The 22,734-nt window shown below is 43.7% G+C and overlaps 1 protein-coding gene across 10 annotated transcripts in view; it reads right to left on the reverse strand.

Annotated features, from left to right (window-relative positions):
* FILIP1 (filamin A interacting protein 1) overlaps nucleotides 1-22,734 on the reverse strand; it is a 193,971-nt gene that overhangs the window by 47,596 nt on the left and 123,641 nt on the right. For all 10 annotated transcript variants that reach the window (XM_073789365.1, XM_073789363.1, XM_073789367.1 and 7 more), the window contains 2 exons: nucleotides 17,210-17,383; nucleotides 8,746-8,924 (listed from right to left, as the gene is read on the reverse strand). In XM_073789365.1, coding sequence (XP_073645466.1) covers nucleotides 8,746-8,924; nucleotides 17,210-17,383 — 353 coding nt within the window. The remainder of the gene's footprint in view (nucleotides 1-8,745; nucleotides 8,925-17,209; nucleotides 17,384-22,734) is intronic.

The raw sequence follows: 22,734 nt of genomic DNA on the forward strand, positions 1-22,734 counted from the left end.
TACCCCGGGACAACAGTATAGTTTACTTTTCCAATACTTTGCATTGTTCTCAGAACATCTTAGTCTGAGAAAATGTAAACTGTGATTTAGTGAAACCGTCATAGTTTTCCTCTTAGTGTTTGATACACAGGTGAGCAGAAGACATGATCACCTTTAGGCAGTATATGCTATACTTTGTAGAAGGGGCTTTATATTCATTATCTCATGAACATAAACAACTCTATGAGATAGGTTATCCCCATTCTATAGGTAAAGAAACCAAGAATCAGAAGGTTAGATAACCTGTCCAAGAGTTATCTAACTCGTCTACTAAGTGGCAGAATCAGCATTTGAATTCAAGGCTCTCTGGCTCCCAGTGAAATGCAGGAGACTGAGAAAACAACTGTTTCTAGGTTACAGATCTTGAGGGGGTCTGGTACCATGTAGCTAGAGTAAACCAGGGAAAGAGTTAACTGGCTGGAAAGGTTAGACTTAGATCAGATGATCCTCTAAATTTCACAAAACATTAGTAAGCACACCTTCAGTACTCTGGAACCAGACACAATACTACCTTATTTCTCTTTAGCACACACCTGGATGATTTTACTAACGAAGGGGGTAGTAACGGCAGGCCTCAAACTCATGCGTGCAAGAAATACAATTATCTTCATATTTCTATATCTCTAGGTTTCTTTTATGGGCTCCCATTCCATTTTATTTATTTATTTATTGAATACAACAGCGGGTCTTTCCTCCTGTATCACTGAGGTAGGGTCAGGCTGAGCTCCTGAGAAAATACATCTGTAGGTTCACTGAAGGATGGCTACGTCAAGGGTAGGAGTGTGTCTGGCTGGGGCAGTTACAAGCGCACAGGCCGTCGAGGCTCAGCAGCCCGCTTCCTGGCTTGGGTCATCCTTTCAGCAGTGGCGGCTCGGACCAGGCCAGGTCCAGCCACCTCACCTGCTGCCACCAACAGCGCCACTGTCATCTTACACTGGCTAGCGGTCACCACCACCACCGCCGCCTCTGCCTCATTCTATTTTATTTTAGTTAATTCTCGGTAAACTCAGTCAAGTAAGGTTTTCCTTTGTAAATTTAAAGACTCCTCAGTCAAGTCGGGGTCTTCTGGGTTAACTCTAGGCCTTCAGGATCCCATTTCTGGAGTTGGGGCTGAGTTCTGGGGCCATCAGGGATGGGGGGGAGGGCATGTAGGCATCATCCTTCCACACTGGCATTCTCTGAGAAGCACACTGTGGTCTCTGGCCTCAGTTGCATTCCTGCTCAGATTGCTGATCCAAATGGGTCACAGTTCTGTTCTCATTCCAGCCCTGAATCAGCTATTCCCATGGCCCTTCAGAAGCACAGGGAAAAATCTAGATATTCCTTTAGGGTTGCAGGATACTGAAGCTATATCAAGCTCTCTCCAACTGGACACGTCAGACACCAAGTTTTACTCTCTTGCTCTTGAGTTATTGGAGGGAGAACCACAAGTTTTGCCATGCCCTTTTCTATTTGCCCCCTCAAATACATATATTGAAGGCCTAACCCCCATCGTGATTATGTTTGGAGATACAGCTTTTAGGAGGTAAAAAGGTTAGGTGAAGTCATAAGGGTAGGGTCCTCATCTAATAGAATTGGAGGCCTGATAAGAATCTCTCTCTCCATGTACATGCACAGAGGAAAGGCCATGTGAGGACATAGCGAGAAGGTGGACATCTGCAAGTCAGGAAGAGAGGCCTCACCACAACCTGACCATTCTGGCAACCCTGATCTTGAACTTCCAGCACACAGAACTGGGAGAAGATAAACTTCTGTTGTTTAAGCCACCCAGTCTATTTTGTTATGACAGCCAAAGCAGACTGAGACACCCTTGGACTCTACCTAGTAATAGCTCCATTCTCAAATTCTTCACACCCATATATCTGGGGTTTATATTACTCTCCATTTTTCCTTTCCCAATGATTGGTTCAGAACTAGAGAGACTCTGACAAGCTGACCACCTCCCACTACTGGGCTCTCACTCTTTAACTCTCACATTCAAATTCCAAATACCGCCCTCTAGTCTCACCTCTCCTAGGACTTTTCTAGAATAAGGGGTATCAAATACCAGGACTGAGGCATTCTTACATGCTAAAATCTTAAGCAGTGAAATATGTTTCTTGCCTGTTGTCTCGCAAGACCTCCCTTTCAACGCTATTCCTTTCTTATGGCCAATTTTCTTTGATTATTATCCCACCCCTTTGTGTAATATCAGAGTCCTTCCTAGTTCAAGTTCTGTTGCTGTTGTTGTAAAAGTCCAAATATGTCGAATCTAATTAACTAAAATTCTCAGTTAGCCGGGTTAAGCCCTAAGATCCGGAAAACATCTTCACCATCCTATCAACAATAAAATACAACCATAATTGACATTTAGATTTGAATATAATCTGATAGGCCCTGAGGCTGTAACATACAGAGTCACCCAGATAGCAGCACTACAAGATTCTGAAATCTTCAAATATGACTTAACTGGATTTTGTGGTATATTAAAATTTTTCTTAAAAAAGTAAAATGTATTTGAGAAATATCTTCCATAACAGTAAAAGTAAATTAATTCATATCATAACCTTTGATTAGTTAGAAAATTATGTTGATCAGATAACCTATCTTCCCTGGCATATCTGTTAAAAGTTATATTAATAAAACTCTGAAGAATCTTAGATCAGAGTTTGCTAACTCAATGACCTTGAGAATGAGAACACTATAAAGCTTGGGGAAAAGATTATACCCACCCAAGACTCAGCAGTTTTGTACAGATGGGATCTGGTGAAATGCACCTCAAGGGCATTTTTTTTTTTTTTTTTTTTTTTTTTTTTAATTTGCGGTACGCGGGCCTCTCACTGTTGTGGCCTCTCCCGTTGCGGAGCACAGGCTCCGGACGCGCAGGCTCAGCGGCCATGGCTCACGGGCCCAGCCGCGCCGCGGCATGTGGGATCTTCCCAGACCGGGGCATGAACCCGTGTCCCCTGCATCAGCAGGCGGACTCCCAACCACTGCGCCACCAGGGAAGCCCACATCAAGGGCATTTTTAATGCGCTCGTTCATATTTCATCCAGGGGGTGTCTACTTAAGAATGAGTAGCAGGCTCCTAGTTCTACAGTGCTGATAGTAGATATGTTAATATCCTGGGTCTTTTAAGAGGACCAACTGTCTTCCAACTCCCATCTTCCAACTTTGGGAAGCTATCTTTTTGAGTCACCGATTGCCTGGTCCCTTTAGGTAAGATATAACATCACTTCCTTTACACTGTCCCCACCTATCCCATCCCCCAACACAAACACCCTAGCTATGCAAAATCAAAATCACCTCAGGCTCCTTCATTTCAATCACATTTTCCAGTAGGAAGTGGGATTTGCAAATTGCAAGAGTGAGAGCCATTGGAAGGTGGAGTTTGATCCTGGCATTCTTTCAGAAAATCAACCATAAAACGCATTCTTTCTGTGATTGAGTCTCTGAATTCTAATTCCTCTTCTTTCTTAGAAGCTGTCTATTCCCTGCAATTTTCTTGGTCAGCAATTTTCTTGGTCAGGATATTGATAGTAGGTGGCATATCTCAATGACAGGTAAAGGTCTGTGAATTCGAATCCTGAACCTGCAAACAGAATGGATGTGCCATACACAGAGCCAACGTTTCAAGTCATCTTTTCTTCCTCCAAACGTTGGAGAAATGAAGTGTTCGTTTCAATCAGAAGGTAAGAACTTGGAAGTAGAAAAGGTTTTTTTTTGTTTGTTTGTTTGTTTTTACTGTAGGAAGCTCAGTTCAAACACTGATTCTTCCAATTAACTGTTGGCAAGTGACCTTGGTGGAAGGAATTTAACCTGCTTTCCCATCTTCTAAATAGGGATAGTAACTATACTTCATACAGTTTTGTAAGGATTAAACCAGATGTGTACGTGTCCAGCGTATCGGGGGGGGGGGTCAATGAAATCTAGTCTAGCTAGTGAGCAGCATGTAGCTGAGGGCTAAGCACAGACAAGAGGCCTCCGTTGTTTCCTGCTGATATGTTCCACCTATTGATTACTTTCTGCACGATCAGACTTGATCATTTACACATCAGCAGCAATCTTTTTCTACAAAGTACTTTAGTGTGCTTCTCTGCGCTACCAATGAGAAAAGTCCATTTTATTGCGATAGTTTAGAGATAAGGCATCTAAATCTGAGAAACTTAGGGAAAATATGCCAGGGAACTAGATGTGCACCTTTTTCTATAAAGTGTGCCAAGAATATCTCCCAGGATCCCAGGCCGCTAGAGCAACTTTTCACAAACTTGCTCTGACCGGTCATCCCCGCCACAGGCAAGTGCAATGGTGCAGCCTGTCCCACAGGCCACCAGGCCTAAAGGAACAATACCAAAATGGGGCTTGAAAGTTTCCCCTCCACCAAGCCCCTGTTCCTGCATTCTTTGCTTCACAAGTTAAGAGATTTCTCTCGAGATGCTGGTTTGTAGTTTTTTAAAAAATGACCCTATACTTGGAAGGCTTGCTGCAATATTATATGATGATGTAATTATTTATGTAGTCCCAGCTGAGCCTATAGAATCCAAAAGCTTTCAAATCTATATCTACAGTTATAGATTTAGACAGTCCTCCCCACATCATTTACACACACACACACACACACACACACACACACACACACACATGCGTACACACATCCCCCTCAAATACGTCTTTATGTTCCAAAGCACTTTTTGATGTAACTGTATTCTCTCTATCCTGACATTCTTGAAGCAGCCCTAGAGAAAGTGTAAGATTAAAATTACAAAGTCTTGCAGTTCATACAGAGAATAAAGCATAAACTCTGAAGGTGATCTCATGTGCTCAGAATTATGCCTTTTAAGGTCAAGTTGACTCAAAATATGGACTAAACAGAATATAGCAGTTAGTTAGAAAGGGAGCTTTCTTTATCTAATCTTCATTACTGCAATGAAGGATATTTTCATCTATATTTTAAACAATGCTAGTTAAGCCAATGCATTTTTTCATGCTAGTTCCACTTTTTAATTTGGGAATACAACTATTTGTAAAAATAAATAGCACTAAATGATGGTAACACATTATGATGGGTCTTTTGGTTTAGCATAAAGGAAGCCCAGAACAATACTTTGTCCATTTTAGGCACTTAATTTGTGGAGTTTTTATATAGGATGAATTTAACAACTCCTGAAAAGTGAAAAATAACTTCTGCTTAGTTTTTACACTTTCAGGGTCTAGGTGAGTGGCCATAACAAGGAGGTAGCTTGGAGGGGTGCTTTATTTAGCTCCCCCATAACTACCATCAGCCTCCTATCAGAATGCAACAGAAGTAGAACACTGTGTGTGCTGTTCCAACTCCACTCCAAAACAAGTCCCCAGGCTGCTCCTTCCAGCAGATGCTGTTCCAAAGCTTCTCCAGTCTTGACAGTTGAAAGACACCAGTGGTCCAGATAGATCTGTTTATATCCTCCCAACAACCATCATAATGCCTTTTAAGATTCTGTGTCATAGTTTGGACGTAAGAGCTTGGAGGTTGGGAGCGCCCCCGCCACACACACACGAAGAAAACATAAAACAAGACATTCTGCCCAAGGGACTCATTCGTACAACAGTGCTGGACCAGTGGCCTGCACTGTCGTCTTAGTTGAGCTACATGATTTTTCTGGGCCTCAGTTACCCAACCTGTAGGATGAGGGACTTGAAAGGGCTGAACTCAGAAGTCTTTTGCAATACTAGTCAAACCAAGGCTTGTTTTTGAAAACCAAGGACTTCTGGTTTCATCAAATATCTGAATCTGGATAGCTACTGATCCTGTCTGCCTGGGTCCCTTGTTATTACCTTTAACCATTTTCCAGAGGGCGTGAGAAACCCTTACAGAGCAGGACAAGTGTAGAGAACGGAGCCTAGATGCTCTGCACATGTGGAGGGTCCCCTGGGTCTGCACTCCCGTCCGCCCATGGCCACCAAATCAGAAAGCTGTCTAGGTAGAGGCAGCCTGCAGAGTTACACCCCCAGTAGAAACTGGGTGATTACAGGGAACAAACAACTTGGGCTTATCTCGTCTCACTTTTTTCCTTCCTTCACTCATGCTCACAGGAGAATTAAAGGGAAATGTTTCTGAAGGAAAGCTCTTGGCGCTCTCTCTCTCTCTCTCTCTCTTTTTTTTTTCAGAAAAGGGACTTTTCCGGAGAAAGAGGGAAGGGAGTGCAAAACAAAGAGGCAAACAAAGGACTTGGAATAGTCTATGCCAGAATTCCCACTCCAGCTCAGAAAAACCAGCTCTCTATCAGCAGTAGCCCAGCTTCCCCTGCAGGGGCTGCGGCCGAGTGGGGCGCTGGGGCCTGGCTGAGCCATGGCCCAGGTCCTGGTGGGGACCAGCCCCTGGCGACATTGCCCACGGGAAAGAAAGCCCCGGGGTCAGCAAACTACCAGCCCCCATAAGTACATCTAATTATGACCGCTTACTTCAAAAAGAGGATTTAACCCAAAGCAGATTTAGCAGGGCCTCTTCCAAAGGGCAGCGGGAGGCCCAGGCCTGACCTTTGAGAAAATCCTAAAGGCTTCACTGCCCAGGGAACTCAGCAAAGCCAGTCACCGAGGACGCCTCAGATCAGAACGCAGGGAAATTCAGCGATGCCAGCTTCAGTTATCAGGGTCCTAGTGAGGGTGTCTAATTTAGCATAATGAGCGTCGGTCAGCACGTGCCCACAGCATGTGCACTGGTGGTCAGTCAGGGGGGTGGCCTGGGCAGAAACATTGACAGGAAAATATATAAAGCACTAAAGTATAACCTGTTGAGTCAAAACTACTGTTTCAGAGTCTCAAAGTGGTTGGATATTTAGTGAGTCAAAGATTCTTATCTAAAACATGTACATCTGGTGACATATGTCAACGGTGCTGATCAAAGTATGAAAAGCATCATGATATATATAATTTTTAAATTCTGCTTTGATTTTTAAAACCTCCTACATAGCGCTTTGCTCAGGAGAAATCATTGTGTAATTGCCCTAGTAAAATTAAACAACTCCAGAGGAGGGGCAGGGGATTGGAATTGTTAGTCTTGAATTGGTCAACATGAAGTTAGTAAATAAGTACACTTGGGACAGGCTCGTTGTATAATGAATATAAAAGTACTTTGTGAACTATAGAGCTCTCCATCGAGTGTTATTATTTCAATTATTCTCACAGTACACAAATATTAGGAAAACAAAAAAGAAAGGAATAGCTGGGTAAGTACCGTCTCTCCATCCACATACTTCATTTAAACCTACCACTCTGTAGGTGAATTCACCTCAGTCATTTAGCTTAGGTGGGAAATTGTAGAAAAGGCAGACCTATCTGGTTCTAGACCAAATGATTTACAAAGTGATCAGAAAATATTAATTCACACAGCTGGTTCTTTAAAATTATCTGATTTCAGATCTTTTAAAGAAATATCAAACAAGTTGCTACTCTTACCTGACCCCATTCCAACACAGGACACCTAGATATATGTAATTTACACGGTCATTCAAACCTTGTCTGCAATACCTATGCTTGAGGTCGGAAAGTTCATGGAGGTTGCGGGGGTAGAGTTTATTCTCACTGTTTGGTTGCCCCAAAGTATCAAATTGGACCATCTATTTGTCCAGACAAGAAGCTGATAAACCTGAGCTTCCAGCAGCAGAAGACAGACTTAAAGAAACCGTAAGTGGAGGGTATTGTACCTAACACTCCAGCCATTGCTCCCTTTCCCATTTCTCCTTCCTCAAGAGATGTACCAAGTCCAATAATAAGTAAACATTACCAATAACTTAAAAATTTAACACAAACCTGTTGTTTCACGCTTTTATTTACTTTCCTATTGAGGTAACTTTTTCTGGCAAATAAACTAATCTGGGAAAACCAGATCTCCTTTTTGTAACTAGATATAGCAAAGCTGGGACTGGCGAAGCTCTTTCCCAGTGGCTCTTAATTTGCAAGTCCTAAACACAGAAGCAGACACGCTTGGTAACTCAAAGCATCGGGATTCAATGTCATTGGTTTCAAAGACTGTGGAATTCACAGATGTAACCATTCAGCTGAGGGGAGGAAAAGGAGAGAATAAGCTAAAAAGAAGATGCTGAAAAACTGGAGAGTATCAAAGAGCTCATCACAAAGCGTTTCAATTTGAAGTCTCTGCTTCAAAGGTGCTAATCCCTGGTCTGAGAAAACTACCTACAGTGTTCAAGGCTCAACGCTGAATTTTTGTTCTGTTTTGTTTTACACTGAGTTTTAAGAGTTATGCAACCCTGAAAAAGTTAAGCAGGTAACTCTAGTCATTAAGTAATTCATACACAACCAAGTAGTAAGGTTTTCTATACCCGTTTTAAGAATGAATAGGATTCATTTAAAATGGTGATAATTTGTCTCACTGAATAAGTGCATTTTAATCCCAAAGAGAAAAAGTATATTATTTCTAATAGAAGGCAGTTAGTAGAGAGGCTTTTCAAACGTAAATGCTTCGTTGATCAAGTTAAAACAGAAGCTCCCTTAGTTTGTGGCTTTCTGGCTTTTCACATCCCAGTGGGAATGTGTTGCCGTATTTATACGAACCCCCAACATGCTCACATTAATAGTTCCAAGCAAAGTCTGTCTCACTCTCTGCAAACCGTTAGGAAATTAGAAATTAAACCCCGGGCACGTGTCCGCGGAGTCACGGGTGGAAATCTGATCCAGGGCAGGAAGGGCAGGACGAGAGCGCGGCCCTCCGGGGCGCGCGTGCGCAGTTACCTCTCCCGCTCCTGCTCTAGCAGGGTGGTGAAGTCGTCGCTCTTGTGCATGTAGTCCGTGTGCTTGTGCTTCTCGTTCTCCAGCTCGTACACCGTGCGCCGGTGACACTTCTCGGCCAGCAGTAGCTGCTCTAGCATGCGCCGGTAGGTTTCCTTCTGTTTTTCCTCAAGTCTGTCCAGCTGAGGACACAAACATGGGAAAGAGCTTAATACTTTACTTCATTTATGGAGGACTCTAAATAATTCGTTTGCATTGGTCTAATGATTTATTACCTGTAGGGGAGGACACGGAGTCTGCTCTTCTCTGCCATTTTCCCCATGCCATCATTTTCTCTAGGCCAGTTGCATTTATGAACTAGCCACAATAGGGCTGCAGTAATTTCTGGCCTCTGGCCTTTTTTCTGTGAACATATGTGTGGTTCCTAACCTTTCAGGAGAGCAAACTCACTGTTTCAATGAGACGGTGAAGCCCTATACTCAGAAAGAAAGAGAATAGCATCTGGCCTAATCTCAGAAAAATAAAGAGCTCTGCAGGCACCAAACTCCTCCCCCGGGAGGAGGAAATTATCCTCATTGCAACCTTTTTTTTTTTTTTTTAAGGCTTGCAGTTAAGTGCATTTCTAGGAAAAGTATATGAAGGACCCACAATCCTCTTCTTTCAAGAGGTACTAAATATAGGGAGAATCTCAGAACTTGCAGAGCGCACATATCTCAAACTAAAAGAGATCTCATCAAATATTATTACAGGGCTTTTTGTGTCTGTTTCTCCAGCCAGGCTATAAGATCTTTAAGGGACCATATGCCTTGATCATCTTTTTAGTCCCTGGTCCCTAGCACAGCACCTGGAAGAAAGTAGGTGTTCAGTACATGTGTGTTAAATTGGACCCAATCTTACAATATCGATAGTTCCCTATCCTACTCTCCTCTTCAAACCCTAGTGCAGGAGTTCTCACCCTCAGCACTACTGACATTTCTGGCCAAGGAATTCTTATTTGAGGGGCTGTCCTGTCCACTATAGGATTCTCAGCGGCATCCCAGGGTTCTGCCCACTAGATGCCGGTACTGCCACCTCCAGTTGTGACAAAACTCTCCCCAGGCGTTGTCAAATGTCTCCTGGAAGGAAAAGTCCCCATGCCCCCCTCCCTGTTAAGAACCACTGCTCTAGGTGAATCAGATATATTTAGAATCCATTCTTAATCCCACAGCCAACTCTGTAAGACTCAGTGGAGTAGCTCCATGGGTATCAGCTTCAGAGCTACTCCCCTGATGTTGCACATTTGCCCTTCAGTCATAAGGAGGCTCTGAGGTTCCCTGTACAACTTTATTATATTTTCATTGTGAATGAATCATTTATGGGGCCCAAAATAAAAGAGATAATGGGCACTTAGATCCATTTCCCTTTTGGTCTTTCCAGCTTGGTCCTTAAGGCCTCATGTTTCCTCTTAAATAGATTTCTCTCTTCTCAAATTCCTTAATATTTTTCCCATTAGCTCTCTGTTGATAACAGAGCTAAAATCATTCCCTAAACCATGATCCTTTTGTCTGAAACATACTGAAATTTCTCCCCATCTCAAGTCCCTGAACTTCTTCTCCACCAACTTGATTCAGGTACACTCTTTCCTTAGTAAATTTTGGCCTTTGTTGCTATGATGATCTCATTCAATTTTCCTTCCACCTCTGTCCCCATAATCCTCAGTGCCTTCTGATTAGACCTCCACCCCCTTTGCCCAAGAACAGGTGACCAGTCAGACTGGTGAAGCCCAGGTTGGCCAGCCATACCTGAGATCATCAGGGAGGCAAATCGTACTTTTATGTGTTCTGATAAATTACTTCAGTCTTAATGGGACAGTCTATACAAGAGGTTTTTTCACTGGAATAACTCCCTGTTACAAAATATTCTCCCCAAGAACTCTCCATTTTTCCACAAGTGTGATTTTCACCATATGTTATAGAATTTGTCAAGCATTGATGGGACATCATCAGAAATGTGCAAGGAGCAGCTCTTTCCCCCTTTTTTTGTTTATTTTTTATCTTTATTTTTATTTTTTTTGCGGTACGCGGGCCTCTCACTGATGTGGCCCCTCCTGCCATGGAGCACAGGCTCCAGACGCGCAGGCTCAGCGGGCACGGCCCATGGGCCCAGCCGCTCCGCGGCACGCGGGACCCTCCCGGACCGGGGCACGAACCCGCGCCCCCCCGCATCGGCAGGCGGACTCCCAACCACTGCGGCACCAGGAAAGCCCTCTTTCCCCTTTTTGATCCTTCTTAACTTTGTCGTAAAGTAAGGCCTTCCCTCCTTTTGAGAGTATTTGCAAGAGCAACTTCTGCCTGTTTTCTGATACCCTAACCCTCTCCTTCCTGAGGAAGGAATGGTTTTTAAAGGTTGTATTGGGACAGCGAGCTGGGCATGAACAGCCCTGCCTTTTCATTTCTTATTTTTTACTCTGTCTGCCATAAGATGGTACATTGTACTCTCCCTCAGGTGCTGTCTCCAGAGTCTAGGAGAGAGTAATAGGAACCTGGTGGTGGTCATCTACCTATTTATGCCAATAATAAAGTTAATGTTTCAAGTCATCTGTCAGACTCCTGCAGTTATCCCTCAATCCGTTCAAGGAACTCGGGAGGCAAAGATGGGGGCGTTATTAATTGGATGGTTGACTGAGATACCCAGAGAGAGAAACACTGTAGGGGCATCTGGAGGAAAAACAGCATATGTTGATATTAATTGTTCCAGGGCAGCCTAGGTAGGACTGCTAGGCCCTAGCTTTAGTATGTTCTGTCCGTGTGGGCCTTTGAGATTGGCTGTTCTCAGCAGCTACCGTGCTGGGACTAGGCCCCTGGAGTAGCTGCTGTTGTCTCTGTGGGCTGTGTTCACCTCACCTACACCAGTGCAGCTTGACCTCAGCACTGGTTGCATAATCAGGAAGACAGTCTTTTTGTCCTTTCATGCATCCGGAAGGATGCTGACACATTGGTGTGTGAGCTGTGTTTTTCACCCAGAACTGCAGACCAGACTTTCTTTTTTTTTTTTTTAATTTATTTTTGCCTGTGTTGGGTCTTCGTTGCTGCGCGCGGGCTTTCTCTAGTTGTGGCAAGTGGGGGCTACTCTTCCTTGTGGTGCGCGGGCTTCTCATTGCAGTGGCTTCCCTTGTTGCAGAGCACGGGCTCTAGGAGCGTGGGCTTCGGTAGTTGTGGCACATGGGTTCAGTAGTTTTGGCTCGTGGGCTCTACAGTGCAGGCTCAGTAGTTGTGGCGCACAGGCTTAGTTGCTCTGCGGCATGTGGGATCTTCCCGGACCAGGGCTCGAACCCATGTCCCCTGCATTGGCAGGCGGATTCTTAACCACTGTGCCACCAGGGAAGCCCTGCGGACCAGATTTTAAACTGCAAAGGTAGTAAATTCCTCTTTAGCAATAAAGCATTACTGTGTGAGGATCTAGTTTTCAGTTTTAAATTCAGGATGTAGGAACTAACATAGGTAGCAACAGATCAGCTGTGCCAGACCCTGTTTCTCGTTATTTTGTTTGGAACTGCACTGAGCTCCTAGGAGAGAACTGAAGTGGGCTGACCTCTTGGATCTGTGTGGCTTGTCCAGAGACTCTGAAGACCACCTCCCAGCGGATTCATTAATCATGTATACTGTGTCCCATGGCTTTGGGTTTTCAGGCTCCAAATTGTGGCTCAACCACAGAGGAATGGTAGTTCTTATTACTGAATAGTGAAAGCGAAATGGGCACCTATTACTTTGGAAATGTAGCTCCCACTTGGACAGAGGTGGAAGGAAAATTGAATGAGATCATCATAGCAACAAAGGCCAAAATTTACTAAGGAAAGAGTATACCTGAATCAAGTTGGTGGAGAAGAAGTTCAGGGACTTGAGATGGGGAGAAATTTCAGTATGTTTCAGACAAAAGGATCATGGTTTAGGGAATGATTTTAGCTCTGTTATCAACAGAGAGCTAATGGGAAAAATATTAAGGAATTTGAGAAGAGAGAAATCTACTTAAGAGGAAACATGAGGCCTTAAGGACCAAACTGGAAAGACCAAAAAGGGAAATGGATCTAAGTGCCCTTAAAGATAGGACTATAAGAAAACAAAAAGAGAGAGATTTTAGTCTTTGTTGAATCAGAATGGGTGACAGAGGAGGTAGAGACAGGAGAGCCTAGAGAGCAGAACAGCGTGACTGCCCCACAAAGAGGGTGTCGGGATCAAGGAAACGTTTGAGGAACATGCTGTCAGCTGCAGATGGTTCTTCATGAGATCAGTTGGGGCCCTTTCTCTTGAAGACTGCAACAGCCATTCAAAGCGGTTACATAAAATATAGACATGCTGAAGAATTAAAATCTGAGGTCAGGGTAGGATATGTAAAGCAATTTGGGGTGATTTTCATGGTGTCAGCCATGGTGGATGGGCCCTGAGCGAACATGCTCCAGAAACTTGGAGACGTAGATTTCGAAGGAAAGATGACAAACGAAAGGGGATTCAGGCAGGACAGCAGTAGATTCAGTCCAAACACCGGTGTGCTGTGACGGGAAAAGACTCCTTAGGAGATCATCCAACTCAAGAACATACAAGTAGATAAGATTTGTGTTGAACAAAGGATCCTTTTGGCAGACTCATAACTCCTTGGTTTTGCGTCTCTCGCTGAGGGTGACCACACACTACACAATACGGAAGGTAATATTCAGAAAACAAATGTCTGGGTCTGAAAACACAGGGGAAGTTAGAGGCAAACAAACAAAAACTCTGCGATCCCTAAAATAGTGATAGAGAAAGAAGGGGCCATTTGAAAAACTAGTCAAAAACAACAATAACAATAAAACTCAGCTGAGCCTTCCTACTGGAGGAAACGTTGTGACAAAAGAAAACATTTCTGTTGCCTTGAGTAGGACAAGTTACCCAAGAATTAGAGAGTTCAAACACGAGGGAAGGCGAAGTTCTGAGGAACGGTCACCTGGGTAAGGTTAGGTCCCCACTAGGTCCCAAGGCAGACAGGCTTCAGAAGGTCACCTGCGGGAAGGGGTAATACCACACCGAAACAAGAGGGCAGTAAGGAAAACCATTGGTACAAGATGGGTTTCCTAGGCCTGGACATCATGGCTGAAAAAAGAAAAAGATTCAAGAGATTTCACATATGCAGGTGGGGGCTTCCCTGGCGGCGCAGTGGTTAAGAATCTGCCTGCCAATGCAGGGGACACAGGTTCGAGCCCTGGTCCGGGAAGATCCCACGTGCTGGGGAGCAACTAAGCCTGTGCGCCACAACTACTGAGCCTGCACTCTAGAGCCCGCGGCCACGACTACAGTGCCTGCGTGCCACAACTACTGAAGCCCACGCGCCTAGAGCCCGTGCTCCGCAACAAGAGGAGCCACCACAACGAGAAGCCCGCGCACAGCAACAAAGACCCAACGCAGCCCAAAATAAATAAATAAATAAAAACATGCAGGTGGAAAAGCAGAGCACCTAAAACAAGACCTAGGCATGGAGGACGTCACCACCGCAAATCCCTAAACTTCACAAAAAGACAGATAGGTTTCAAATGCCACTCACTGAGGGCAACGATAATGCATGAAACAGATTCCTCCAACCAACCCAGGATTCGCCATTTCCCATAATTATTAGCCTCTTGATGGCGGCAGGCTCTGTCTGATGGGGACAAGTTCCCCCACACTGACTGGCATCCTGTTGTACCTGAAGATTTTCTCTATCCATCCTCCTTCCCTCAGACACCCTCTAAGTCTCTGCCTTGATCTTGGTGACATGAGCCTGCTTTGTGCTGAGTCCTGAGGTCAAGGAATATTATTACACTTGAGAAAAATGGACCTTGCAGCTGGGGCTTTTCTTGCATTTTTAACAATTTATGAATGTGAGGTTGGTACAATGATAACTGCACGTGTCCTAATAATCTTTGGACTCTTTGAGTAAACACAGAATAAAGGACTTCAGGATGTGTTAATTCAACTTTGAAAATGCCTAAGGTTAAGATCCTTCTGGCTAAGGCTAAGCAGAATAAGAATTTGGGAAGGAAAGAAACTGAACCCTTAATTTCTTTGCAATTTTGCTTAAGAATTATGAACTTTGATATCTCAGACTTTAGTTTACAAGGAAGTTCAGGGTGATTTAATATTTGCTGCTTAATTTCTCCCCAGATACCTGGCAAGAGAGGGGGGTCCACCATATTGGGTTCACTGCTTAACCTTTGGTGGGTTCTGTTGGATGACCTAGCTGGGCCTAATTTGGGATGAAAATTGGAATAAGCAGCAGTGATTTTTGGCTTGAGGTACAGCATGGCTTCTAGGAACAAGAGCTGGACTATCTTCTCATGATACCAGGAGGCTAATGGAACAGCAATATATGGGATTCTTACATCATGAACTTGGAAGCAACTCTCTTGCTCCTGAGCAACAGGAACTTGATTATTAAGCCCAAAGGATTAAGAAACCAAATATCTGTAAATGGTGGAAGAAATCTTTTCTCCTTTCAGCATTCTATTTCTCTCACAAAGCAGGACTTCACCATTTTGCCAGTGTTGGGAAAAGTAGCTTCTGTCCTTCCCTCTACCTCCTTATTCCTTCCTCCCCAAGGGAGGAACAACTGTTCAGATTGTTGAGTTGAGGGGAGAAAGGAACCAAGAAGCATGCCCAGCTTAAGCGAACTCCAACAGGACAACCCAAAAGAAAGGTGGGTGTTTTCTGCTCTGCTCCTCTGTCCACTTGGGTTAGGCCTACTTTCTGAAGGTAAGTTGGAAACGCCTTCCTTTATGTACTGTCCATAGAACTCAGTGGGTCAGAGGCAGTGATTCTGGATGTGTGTGATCTGCAGACCTACCTCTTCCTTGAGAGGTCATACCAAGCTCTAACTTGGGAGAAAAGAACTAAGAAGCCCAAATGATACTATTTATCCAAGCCAAGTTCTTCAGTCCAGGTGATTATAATAATTATATAAAACTGATATTTTGGGCTTCCCTGGTGGCGCAGTGGTTGAGAGTCTGCCTGCCAATGCAGGGGACACGGGTTCGTGCCCCGGTCCGGGAAGATCCCACATGCCGCGGAGCGGCTGGGCCCGTGAGCCATGGCCGCTGGGCCTGCACATCCAGAGCCTGTGCTCCGCAATGGGAGAGGCCACAACAGTGAGAGGCCCGCGTACCGCAAAAAAAACAAAACAAAACAAAACAAAAAAACCGATATTTTGACCTCTCTATGTCTTTTACTCCTCGAGTCTCTCCAGGTTTGGAACTAATTAAGAGTGTGAGCAATTATCACCCTCAGCTCCCAGCAAATACTAATGGCTGATATTTGTTGAGTAGCTAGTATGTTCCAGACACTATGTTAAAAGTTTTACAGGCGTTGCTTCATTTAATCCTCACAACGCTATGAGATGTGCACGTGGCAGAGAAGAACACTAAGGCTTAGAGAGCTGAAGTGACCTGCCCAAAGCTACAGGCAGCTAATAACTGTGGGTTATCTCAAACGTGAAAGTGGATTCAGCCAGTTGACTCTATTCTATCACATATTGATAATTACTCTTAATGCTTAAGGAAAAGATGAGAACAGAGCTCCAGTTCATCCTGGTTGCAGAAATTAGAAAATTATGGGCTGTCAATCTGTCGTGAATACTTTCTAAAGCAGGTCTTTCTGAGATCTGTCAAGCTGAGCTGCTGCAAAGGCTTGTCTTAAGCTAAATTACAATAAATTGCTTCGCACTTTTCATTTCTGTGTTCTTTATTCATTTATGATACTAATTTCATAGCTATGATTTTTTTTTAACATGAATTCCGAAGAGTCAGTATGGCTAGATCCATCAACTGGTTCCCTGATTCTTCATTGAACTTCTACGATGATATGAGAGTATTTTTAACATGTAATATCATGGGTAATTAACAACAATAGTTGATAGTTCCTAATACAGTCTTGTATAAAAATGATTAAATATTGTCCTATTCGATTCCCTTTCATCTTAAAGAACTGCCCTAAGCCTTCCATTGGGATTTTGCTTCAACTTTTATGTTTTAGCCATTCACATGAGATCATTTTAATGGTCTATAAGATATCAAAACTGAGTGGCTTTATAACCATAAATATCAATAATAAAAATCAGTTTAATTTTAGGCTACCAATTTGATAATAATCTGAAAATTCAATGCTAAAACCCATAAGCACCTCAAATTTTTACACATATCCCTTCTTAGAGAAATAAAAGAATAACAGACTGAAGAGCAGGTAACTATCATAATCACATGAGAAACATATTTCGGGCTTTAAGTATATTTAAGGAAATACTTCTACAATTCTTATCAATGAAATGTATCCACAGTAATTCTGAATTATTTAATTATACTTTAATTCTATATTAGGGCATCATAAAATGCTTGCCTTTGAAAGAAAACGTTAAAGCGTGTAAAATGGAAGGATGTGGAGACATCCCTCTGAGGCTTCCTTCTCAGGGACTTGTCGGGGTATGTTTTTACCTCTGAGATGGGTTTCTCATACACATCTTCCCCTATGGACTTCTCCTGGGCCAGGATGGCATCTCGGTGCAGGACCCGCAGCACTTTCTCCGGCTCCGCAGACCCGTAATGAGCCTCCAGAACCTCAGGCTTGGTTTTCTCCGTCTTCAGCATGTGGATCACATCTTCCCTGGCCTGTGGGGGAAAGTGCAGCAAGGTCAGACGGTTGACAACATAAATCCTATGCCGGGCTCACAAAATCAACACGGAGTTTATTGAATATATTCCTGTCTCGTCAGGGCTATGGGCAAATTTACTGGGTGTTTTTTGTTCTTTTTTTTTTTTTTTCTTTTTACCAAAAGCAGATTGGCAAGCAGATACTCTGCTTCAGGTTGCTAGGAAGCCGGCAAGCAGAAAAAGGGTTTGTGCTAATATTAACTACATAAAAAGTGCTTGATCTAAGTAGCAGTGATTCTGAGAAGGGGGAGGACTGCTCCTGGGGACACTTAGCCCTTTTTCAGTGCACATGAGGTCAATGACAATTTAAAGTTTTCTAGTTTTCTGTTTATGCCCTCAATATACAGTATTCAAATCTGGCTTTAAAAAAACCCCTGCTCTCCCCTATTCCGGTTCTAACTCCGTGTATAATTAACAAAAACAGCCTTTATTAGTGATTTCCTGTTTCCCATCAAGTGATTCATTTTGCACAGAAACACATGGTTGGGAGCTCTCATGGTGCTGGGCTGGGCTTCTCAATCGAATTCCCGCTGAAGGTGAAACTTAACTCCTGTAATATCCACACTGCCAGTCAGAGTCAGGTTGGTGGGGTCAGAGTTGTTCTTCTGGTTTATTAGCAAAACTTTAGTGTCTTGTTGAAGCTCTTGAGAAAACCACATGATTATAGGCTTTCAATCATATTGACTGTGGTTCCCATCACATAATGCAAATACATCTGGATGTGTTTTCTACTGATGAGGAATGATGAACTTTGTAGTTATGACGGAACTGACTTTGACCAAACGTACTCCCATCTGGTTGTATACTTGTTTTTCCAGTAATGGTGATGAGTATGAAGTACACTTACTTCATCCCAACTTGTACCAAAGAACACACTTGTGGCAATAGAATTTCAGTCTGCGAGGATGGAATAGAGTTTTCCCCTGTGTTATGCTAACTGGGGGTTTTAAATCATAAACCTGGCTCGTTATCACGGTATTCTAAACAAGGGAGCTAACTAGTTAGCCCTGAGACAGGACCATTACAAAGTTTGTCTTTCTTGAGATTTCTCACTTTTATTGCTTTTTCGTAGTCTCCAAATTCATCTAATTCCAAATGGCTAAAGACGAATTTATTACAGAAACATCACTGGACTGGAATTTGCAAATTTTCCCTATGTTGTCTCTGCCACATATACATGTGCTCCTTTCAAGACAAAAATGGAAAATATTAATTTTGAAGCAACCAGTGGTTTGGAATTAGCGAGAAAGTTAAAGTCAGAAAATAGTCGAATGGAAAGGCAATGTGTTTCCATGCAGGGCGAAAGGACGAAGCGCAGACACAGAGTCAGGCTAGCTGTACAGTGTCTTTGTGCAAATTAGAAAGAGGTGCCCGCTTCCTCCAGGAGACACAACCCTGAGTCAGAGTGCAGCCCGCCTAAGGAGCAAAGAGTGGGCTGTAGTTCACCCCTATTCAGTCCCTCTGCCAGGCACCCCTAGGCAAGGCACAACTCCACATCTGTGTATGGTGACCCTGTACTGAAGGAGTCCCAGGTATGTCCATTGTTCTCAGTCTTCAGGCAGACGATGTAAACAGAGAGCTTTGCAACTGTAAATAAGTAGCTATTTTAGTTTAAAACTTTAAGCTATCCACTTTAAAAATATGTAAATATTATTGGTATCTTTCTTTTTTTTTTGCGGTACGCGGGCCTCTCACTGTTGTGGCCTCTCCCGTCGCGGAGCACAGGCTCCGGACGCGCAGGCTCAGTGGCCATGGCTCACGGGCCTAGCCGTTCCGCGTCCCGGACCGGGGCACAAACCCGTGTCCCCTGCGTCAAAGGGCGGACTCTCAACCACTGTGTCACCAGGGAAGCCCGTATCTTTCTTTTTAACCAAATCTTTCTAGTTCTCTTAGAAGAAAACGACTGATGTGAAACACCTATTTCTTTTCTCCCTAAAAAATGTGCTTATGGTTGAACTGTATTGACTGTGTTATGCTGCATATACCAGACATTTCATTTTGAGTTCAATTACCCTAGACACCAATTACCAAAGAAAAAGAGGCTATGGTTCTGTAACACTGTGCATTATGTATTTTGAGCCACATTACTCTTCAGGGACTAACTAAAAGCTTTTTAATTGCTGTAATAATGATCATAGAAGGAAGACGAATGTTGCCCATAAATCACTACTATTGAGAATAGTTTACTATAGTAAATCAAATATTCATATTGTGATATCTGTTTAATCAATGGAATAATAAAGATGTGATCACAATAAATTTTTTTCATTACTTTAAACATGTGATTCAATTTATGTAATTAAGATCCTACGTTTTGGGGAGAAACCTCTGGGGATCCAGAGGTTTCTGGGATCCACTTTACGCCTCTGAGAGTCTTGTTAATTTTTGTAGAAAAGACTGAAGTTCAAAATGTAAGAAAGTTCCTATCTTTGAACGTTACTATTTTCACTCGGAAGTTTTTGTTGTTGTTGTTGTTTTTGGTTTTTTGTGGTTTTTTTTCTGCGGTACGCGGGCCTCTCACTGTTGTGGCCTCTCCCGTTGCGGAGCACAGGCTCCGGACGCGCAGGCTCAGCGGCCATGGCTCATGGGCCCAGCCGCTCCGCGGCATGTGGGATCTTCCCGGACTGGGGCACGAAGCCGTGTCCCCTGCATTGGCAGGTGGACTCTCAACCACTGCGCCACCAGGGAAGCCCCCACTTGGAAGTTTTATCACAAGCAAGGAAAGTCTTAGGGTGCTGGGGAGCTGCTAAATAGGCCACTGTATTTACGTAGATGTAAAAGGACACAGAGGGAGGAATACTTTGAAGAGGGCTCTAGAAAGGGGAGAAAAGGAGGTCACAGGAAGAAGAGACAATGAAAATGTTCAACTGACTTAGTCCTGGTGATGGAGAAGAATAAATAGGAGCTTAGGGTATAGAAACAGACACAGAGGGGTCACAGCCTTCTCTTCCATCCTACCTGGTTCCCCTTTGTGCCAAGGGAGACATACGGACGCCAAAAACAAAGATGTGCCTGCAGAATTGAAACTGCACCCCGTGGAGCAAGGGGTTGTCTCAATTGGCTGCATAAGGAGCTGATTCCAAACACAGGGGGGCAGCAGAGGGCCGCTGTGCAAAGCCTGGGGCCGACAGGTGAGTGTGTGATCCGTCTCACAAAGTCAAGGGTGGGTATCTGGTCTTTGCTGTGAAAGTAGGGATGGGGCGACAGACACAGGACAGGTGGAGCCCACACAGGTGGTATAGTTCAAAAGAAGGCTGAATCCCATCATCCATTCAATAAATATTTGTGCACATTCAGTACTGGAGATATAATCGCATCCTGAGGCATTGAAGTCTAGGGGGAAATAGACAATCAGTTGAAAGTCACTTACATTATAACATGACAAACCTTGGGATGGAGGAGATACAGGGGGCTAAGAACTTGGTCCAGAAGAACAGTTGACTTGCATCTGAGCTGACGGAGGAGGCTTCCTGGAGAAAGTGACCCGAAATCTCACAATAAGTACTCGAGCCAGAGAAAGAGGGGTGGAGCTAGGCTAAGAGTGTTCTTGGCCAAGGGAAACCTGTAGGCAAAGGCCAAACTGAATAGATTTAGATGCATGGGCTGGGGCCACAGGAGGCCGAAGTGATAAACAACGGGCAACTCATAAAAAGCCTCTAAACCAGGCAGTGAGTTTGCATTTTATCACAGAACAGCAAGAAGCCTTGGAATTTTTAAGCATCGGGATTGTGACACGGTCAGATGGTTGGAAAGATCATCCAACTGCCGTGCTAAACACAAATTCTGAATCAGCAGATCTGATGGTGTAACCCAGGAATTGTGATTTAAAATATCTCTGCAGGTGATTATGAAGCATAGCTGCACTTAGAAACCACTACTTTAGGCCAATTCAGCACCAAAAGCACTTAACATGTCTGCTCTGGTCAAGGTTCCCAGCAGGCTCACCTGATTCCCGGGGACTTGCTTGCCCCAGAGGTTTCTCCTGTTCTCACTGTGTTATCAATTCCACTGATTCTTCTTCACCAAGGAATCATGGTCACTTCAGACCAGCAGCATAAACTAGTAGGGTCCCCAGAAACTGGTGAAAGTATTTGCTACCTCTGTGCAAATGAGGGTGACCAACTGTCCTGGTTTGCCTGGGACCAAGAAGAACAGAATCCCACAAAGCTGGACTTCTGCAAATCTGGACAGTTCCAGGCAAGATGGGACGAGTTGGTTATCCCAGGGCAAACACGGAGTGGTCAGGAGACTGGATATTCCAAAATGTCCCTGCATCTGGCAGGGCAGCCATGGTGGACTTAACTGTACTCAGAAACTGAATTTCACTGACAGTGTTTCCAAAACTTAGCTTTCTTTACAGGCAAAACTCCATCATTGATGATTATGCCTAGTGACAATTTTAACTATTTTTTAAACTTGTGGGTTGTTTTAATCTTTGGGAAAAACCCACAATGAGTAGGAAAGAATGCTTAGTTCTTATGCCCATGTGACATAGCTGTTCTACACTCCTAAAATGGGTACATGTCTAACTTTGGGGGGACAGAGGAATCAGAATGAGCTGTGGAACTTCAAATTAAACATGGTGCATCCTCTTGAAGCACCCAGATTACTTAAAGACTAGGGTAGGTGGTAAGTAGTTTAAAACCCTTTCAGAAGATTAATACAATATTAGTATTTACTTGAATGTTTAGGACAAAACACGAGACTTAAAAAACATTTGCTTGAGGTGGACAGCTTGGGACAGCTTCTTAGACGATGCCACCATGATCCCCAGACTGGCAGTCCACTCACTTAGGTTGAGAGGGAACACAGCCAGGTGGGAAGTTTGAGAAGCCTGCCCCTAACTATTGACATTGCACACCTCAAACAAGACATTCCCTGCCAAGAGCTGTTGACCTTGAATGGAGGATGCATTTTTTTTTTTTCTTTTTGGGCACGCCAAGCAGCATGTGGGATCTTAATTCCCCAACCAGGGATCAAACCCGCAACCCCTGCAGTGGAAGCACGGAGTCTTAACCACTGGACACCAGGGAAGTCCCTGGAGGATGCATTTTGAGGAAAGAATAAATTTGTTTCTATGCTATGGAAGAATCAGAATGTCACGGTTTCTAAACACCATCACTTCTTCAAATTATTCAGTTAACCACATAAATATGGTCTATTGCTGCACTGAGCTAAAGAACGCTGGAAAAGATGGTCCTGGAATACCAACATATGCCCATTCTGTAAATGCCTTCCCATTCTGGGAACTCAACTCAATGTTCCGTATCTGTTTAAATAATGTAATTTATTAGTTTACTTGCCTATTT

The sequence above is a fragment of the Tursiops truncatus genome, chromosome 12 (assembly GCF_011762595.2).
Source record: "Tursiops truncatus isolate mTurTru1 chromosome 12, mTurTru1.mat.Y, whole genome shotgun sequence".
Taxonomy (NCBI): Eukaryota; Metazoa; Chordata; class Mammalia; order Artiodactyla; family Delphinidae; genus Tursiops; species Tursiops truncatus.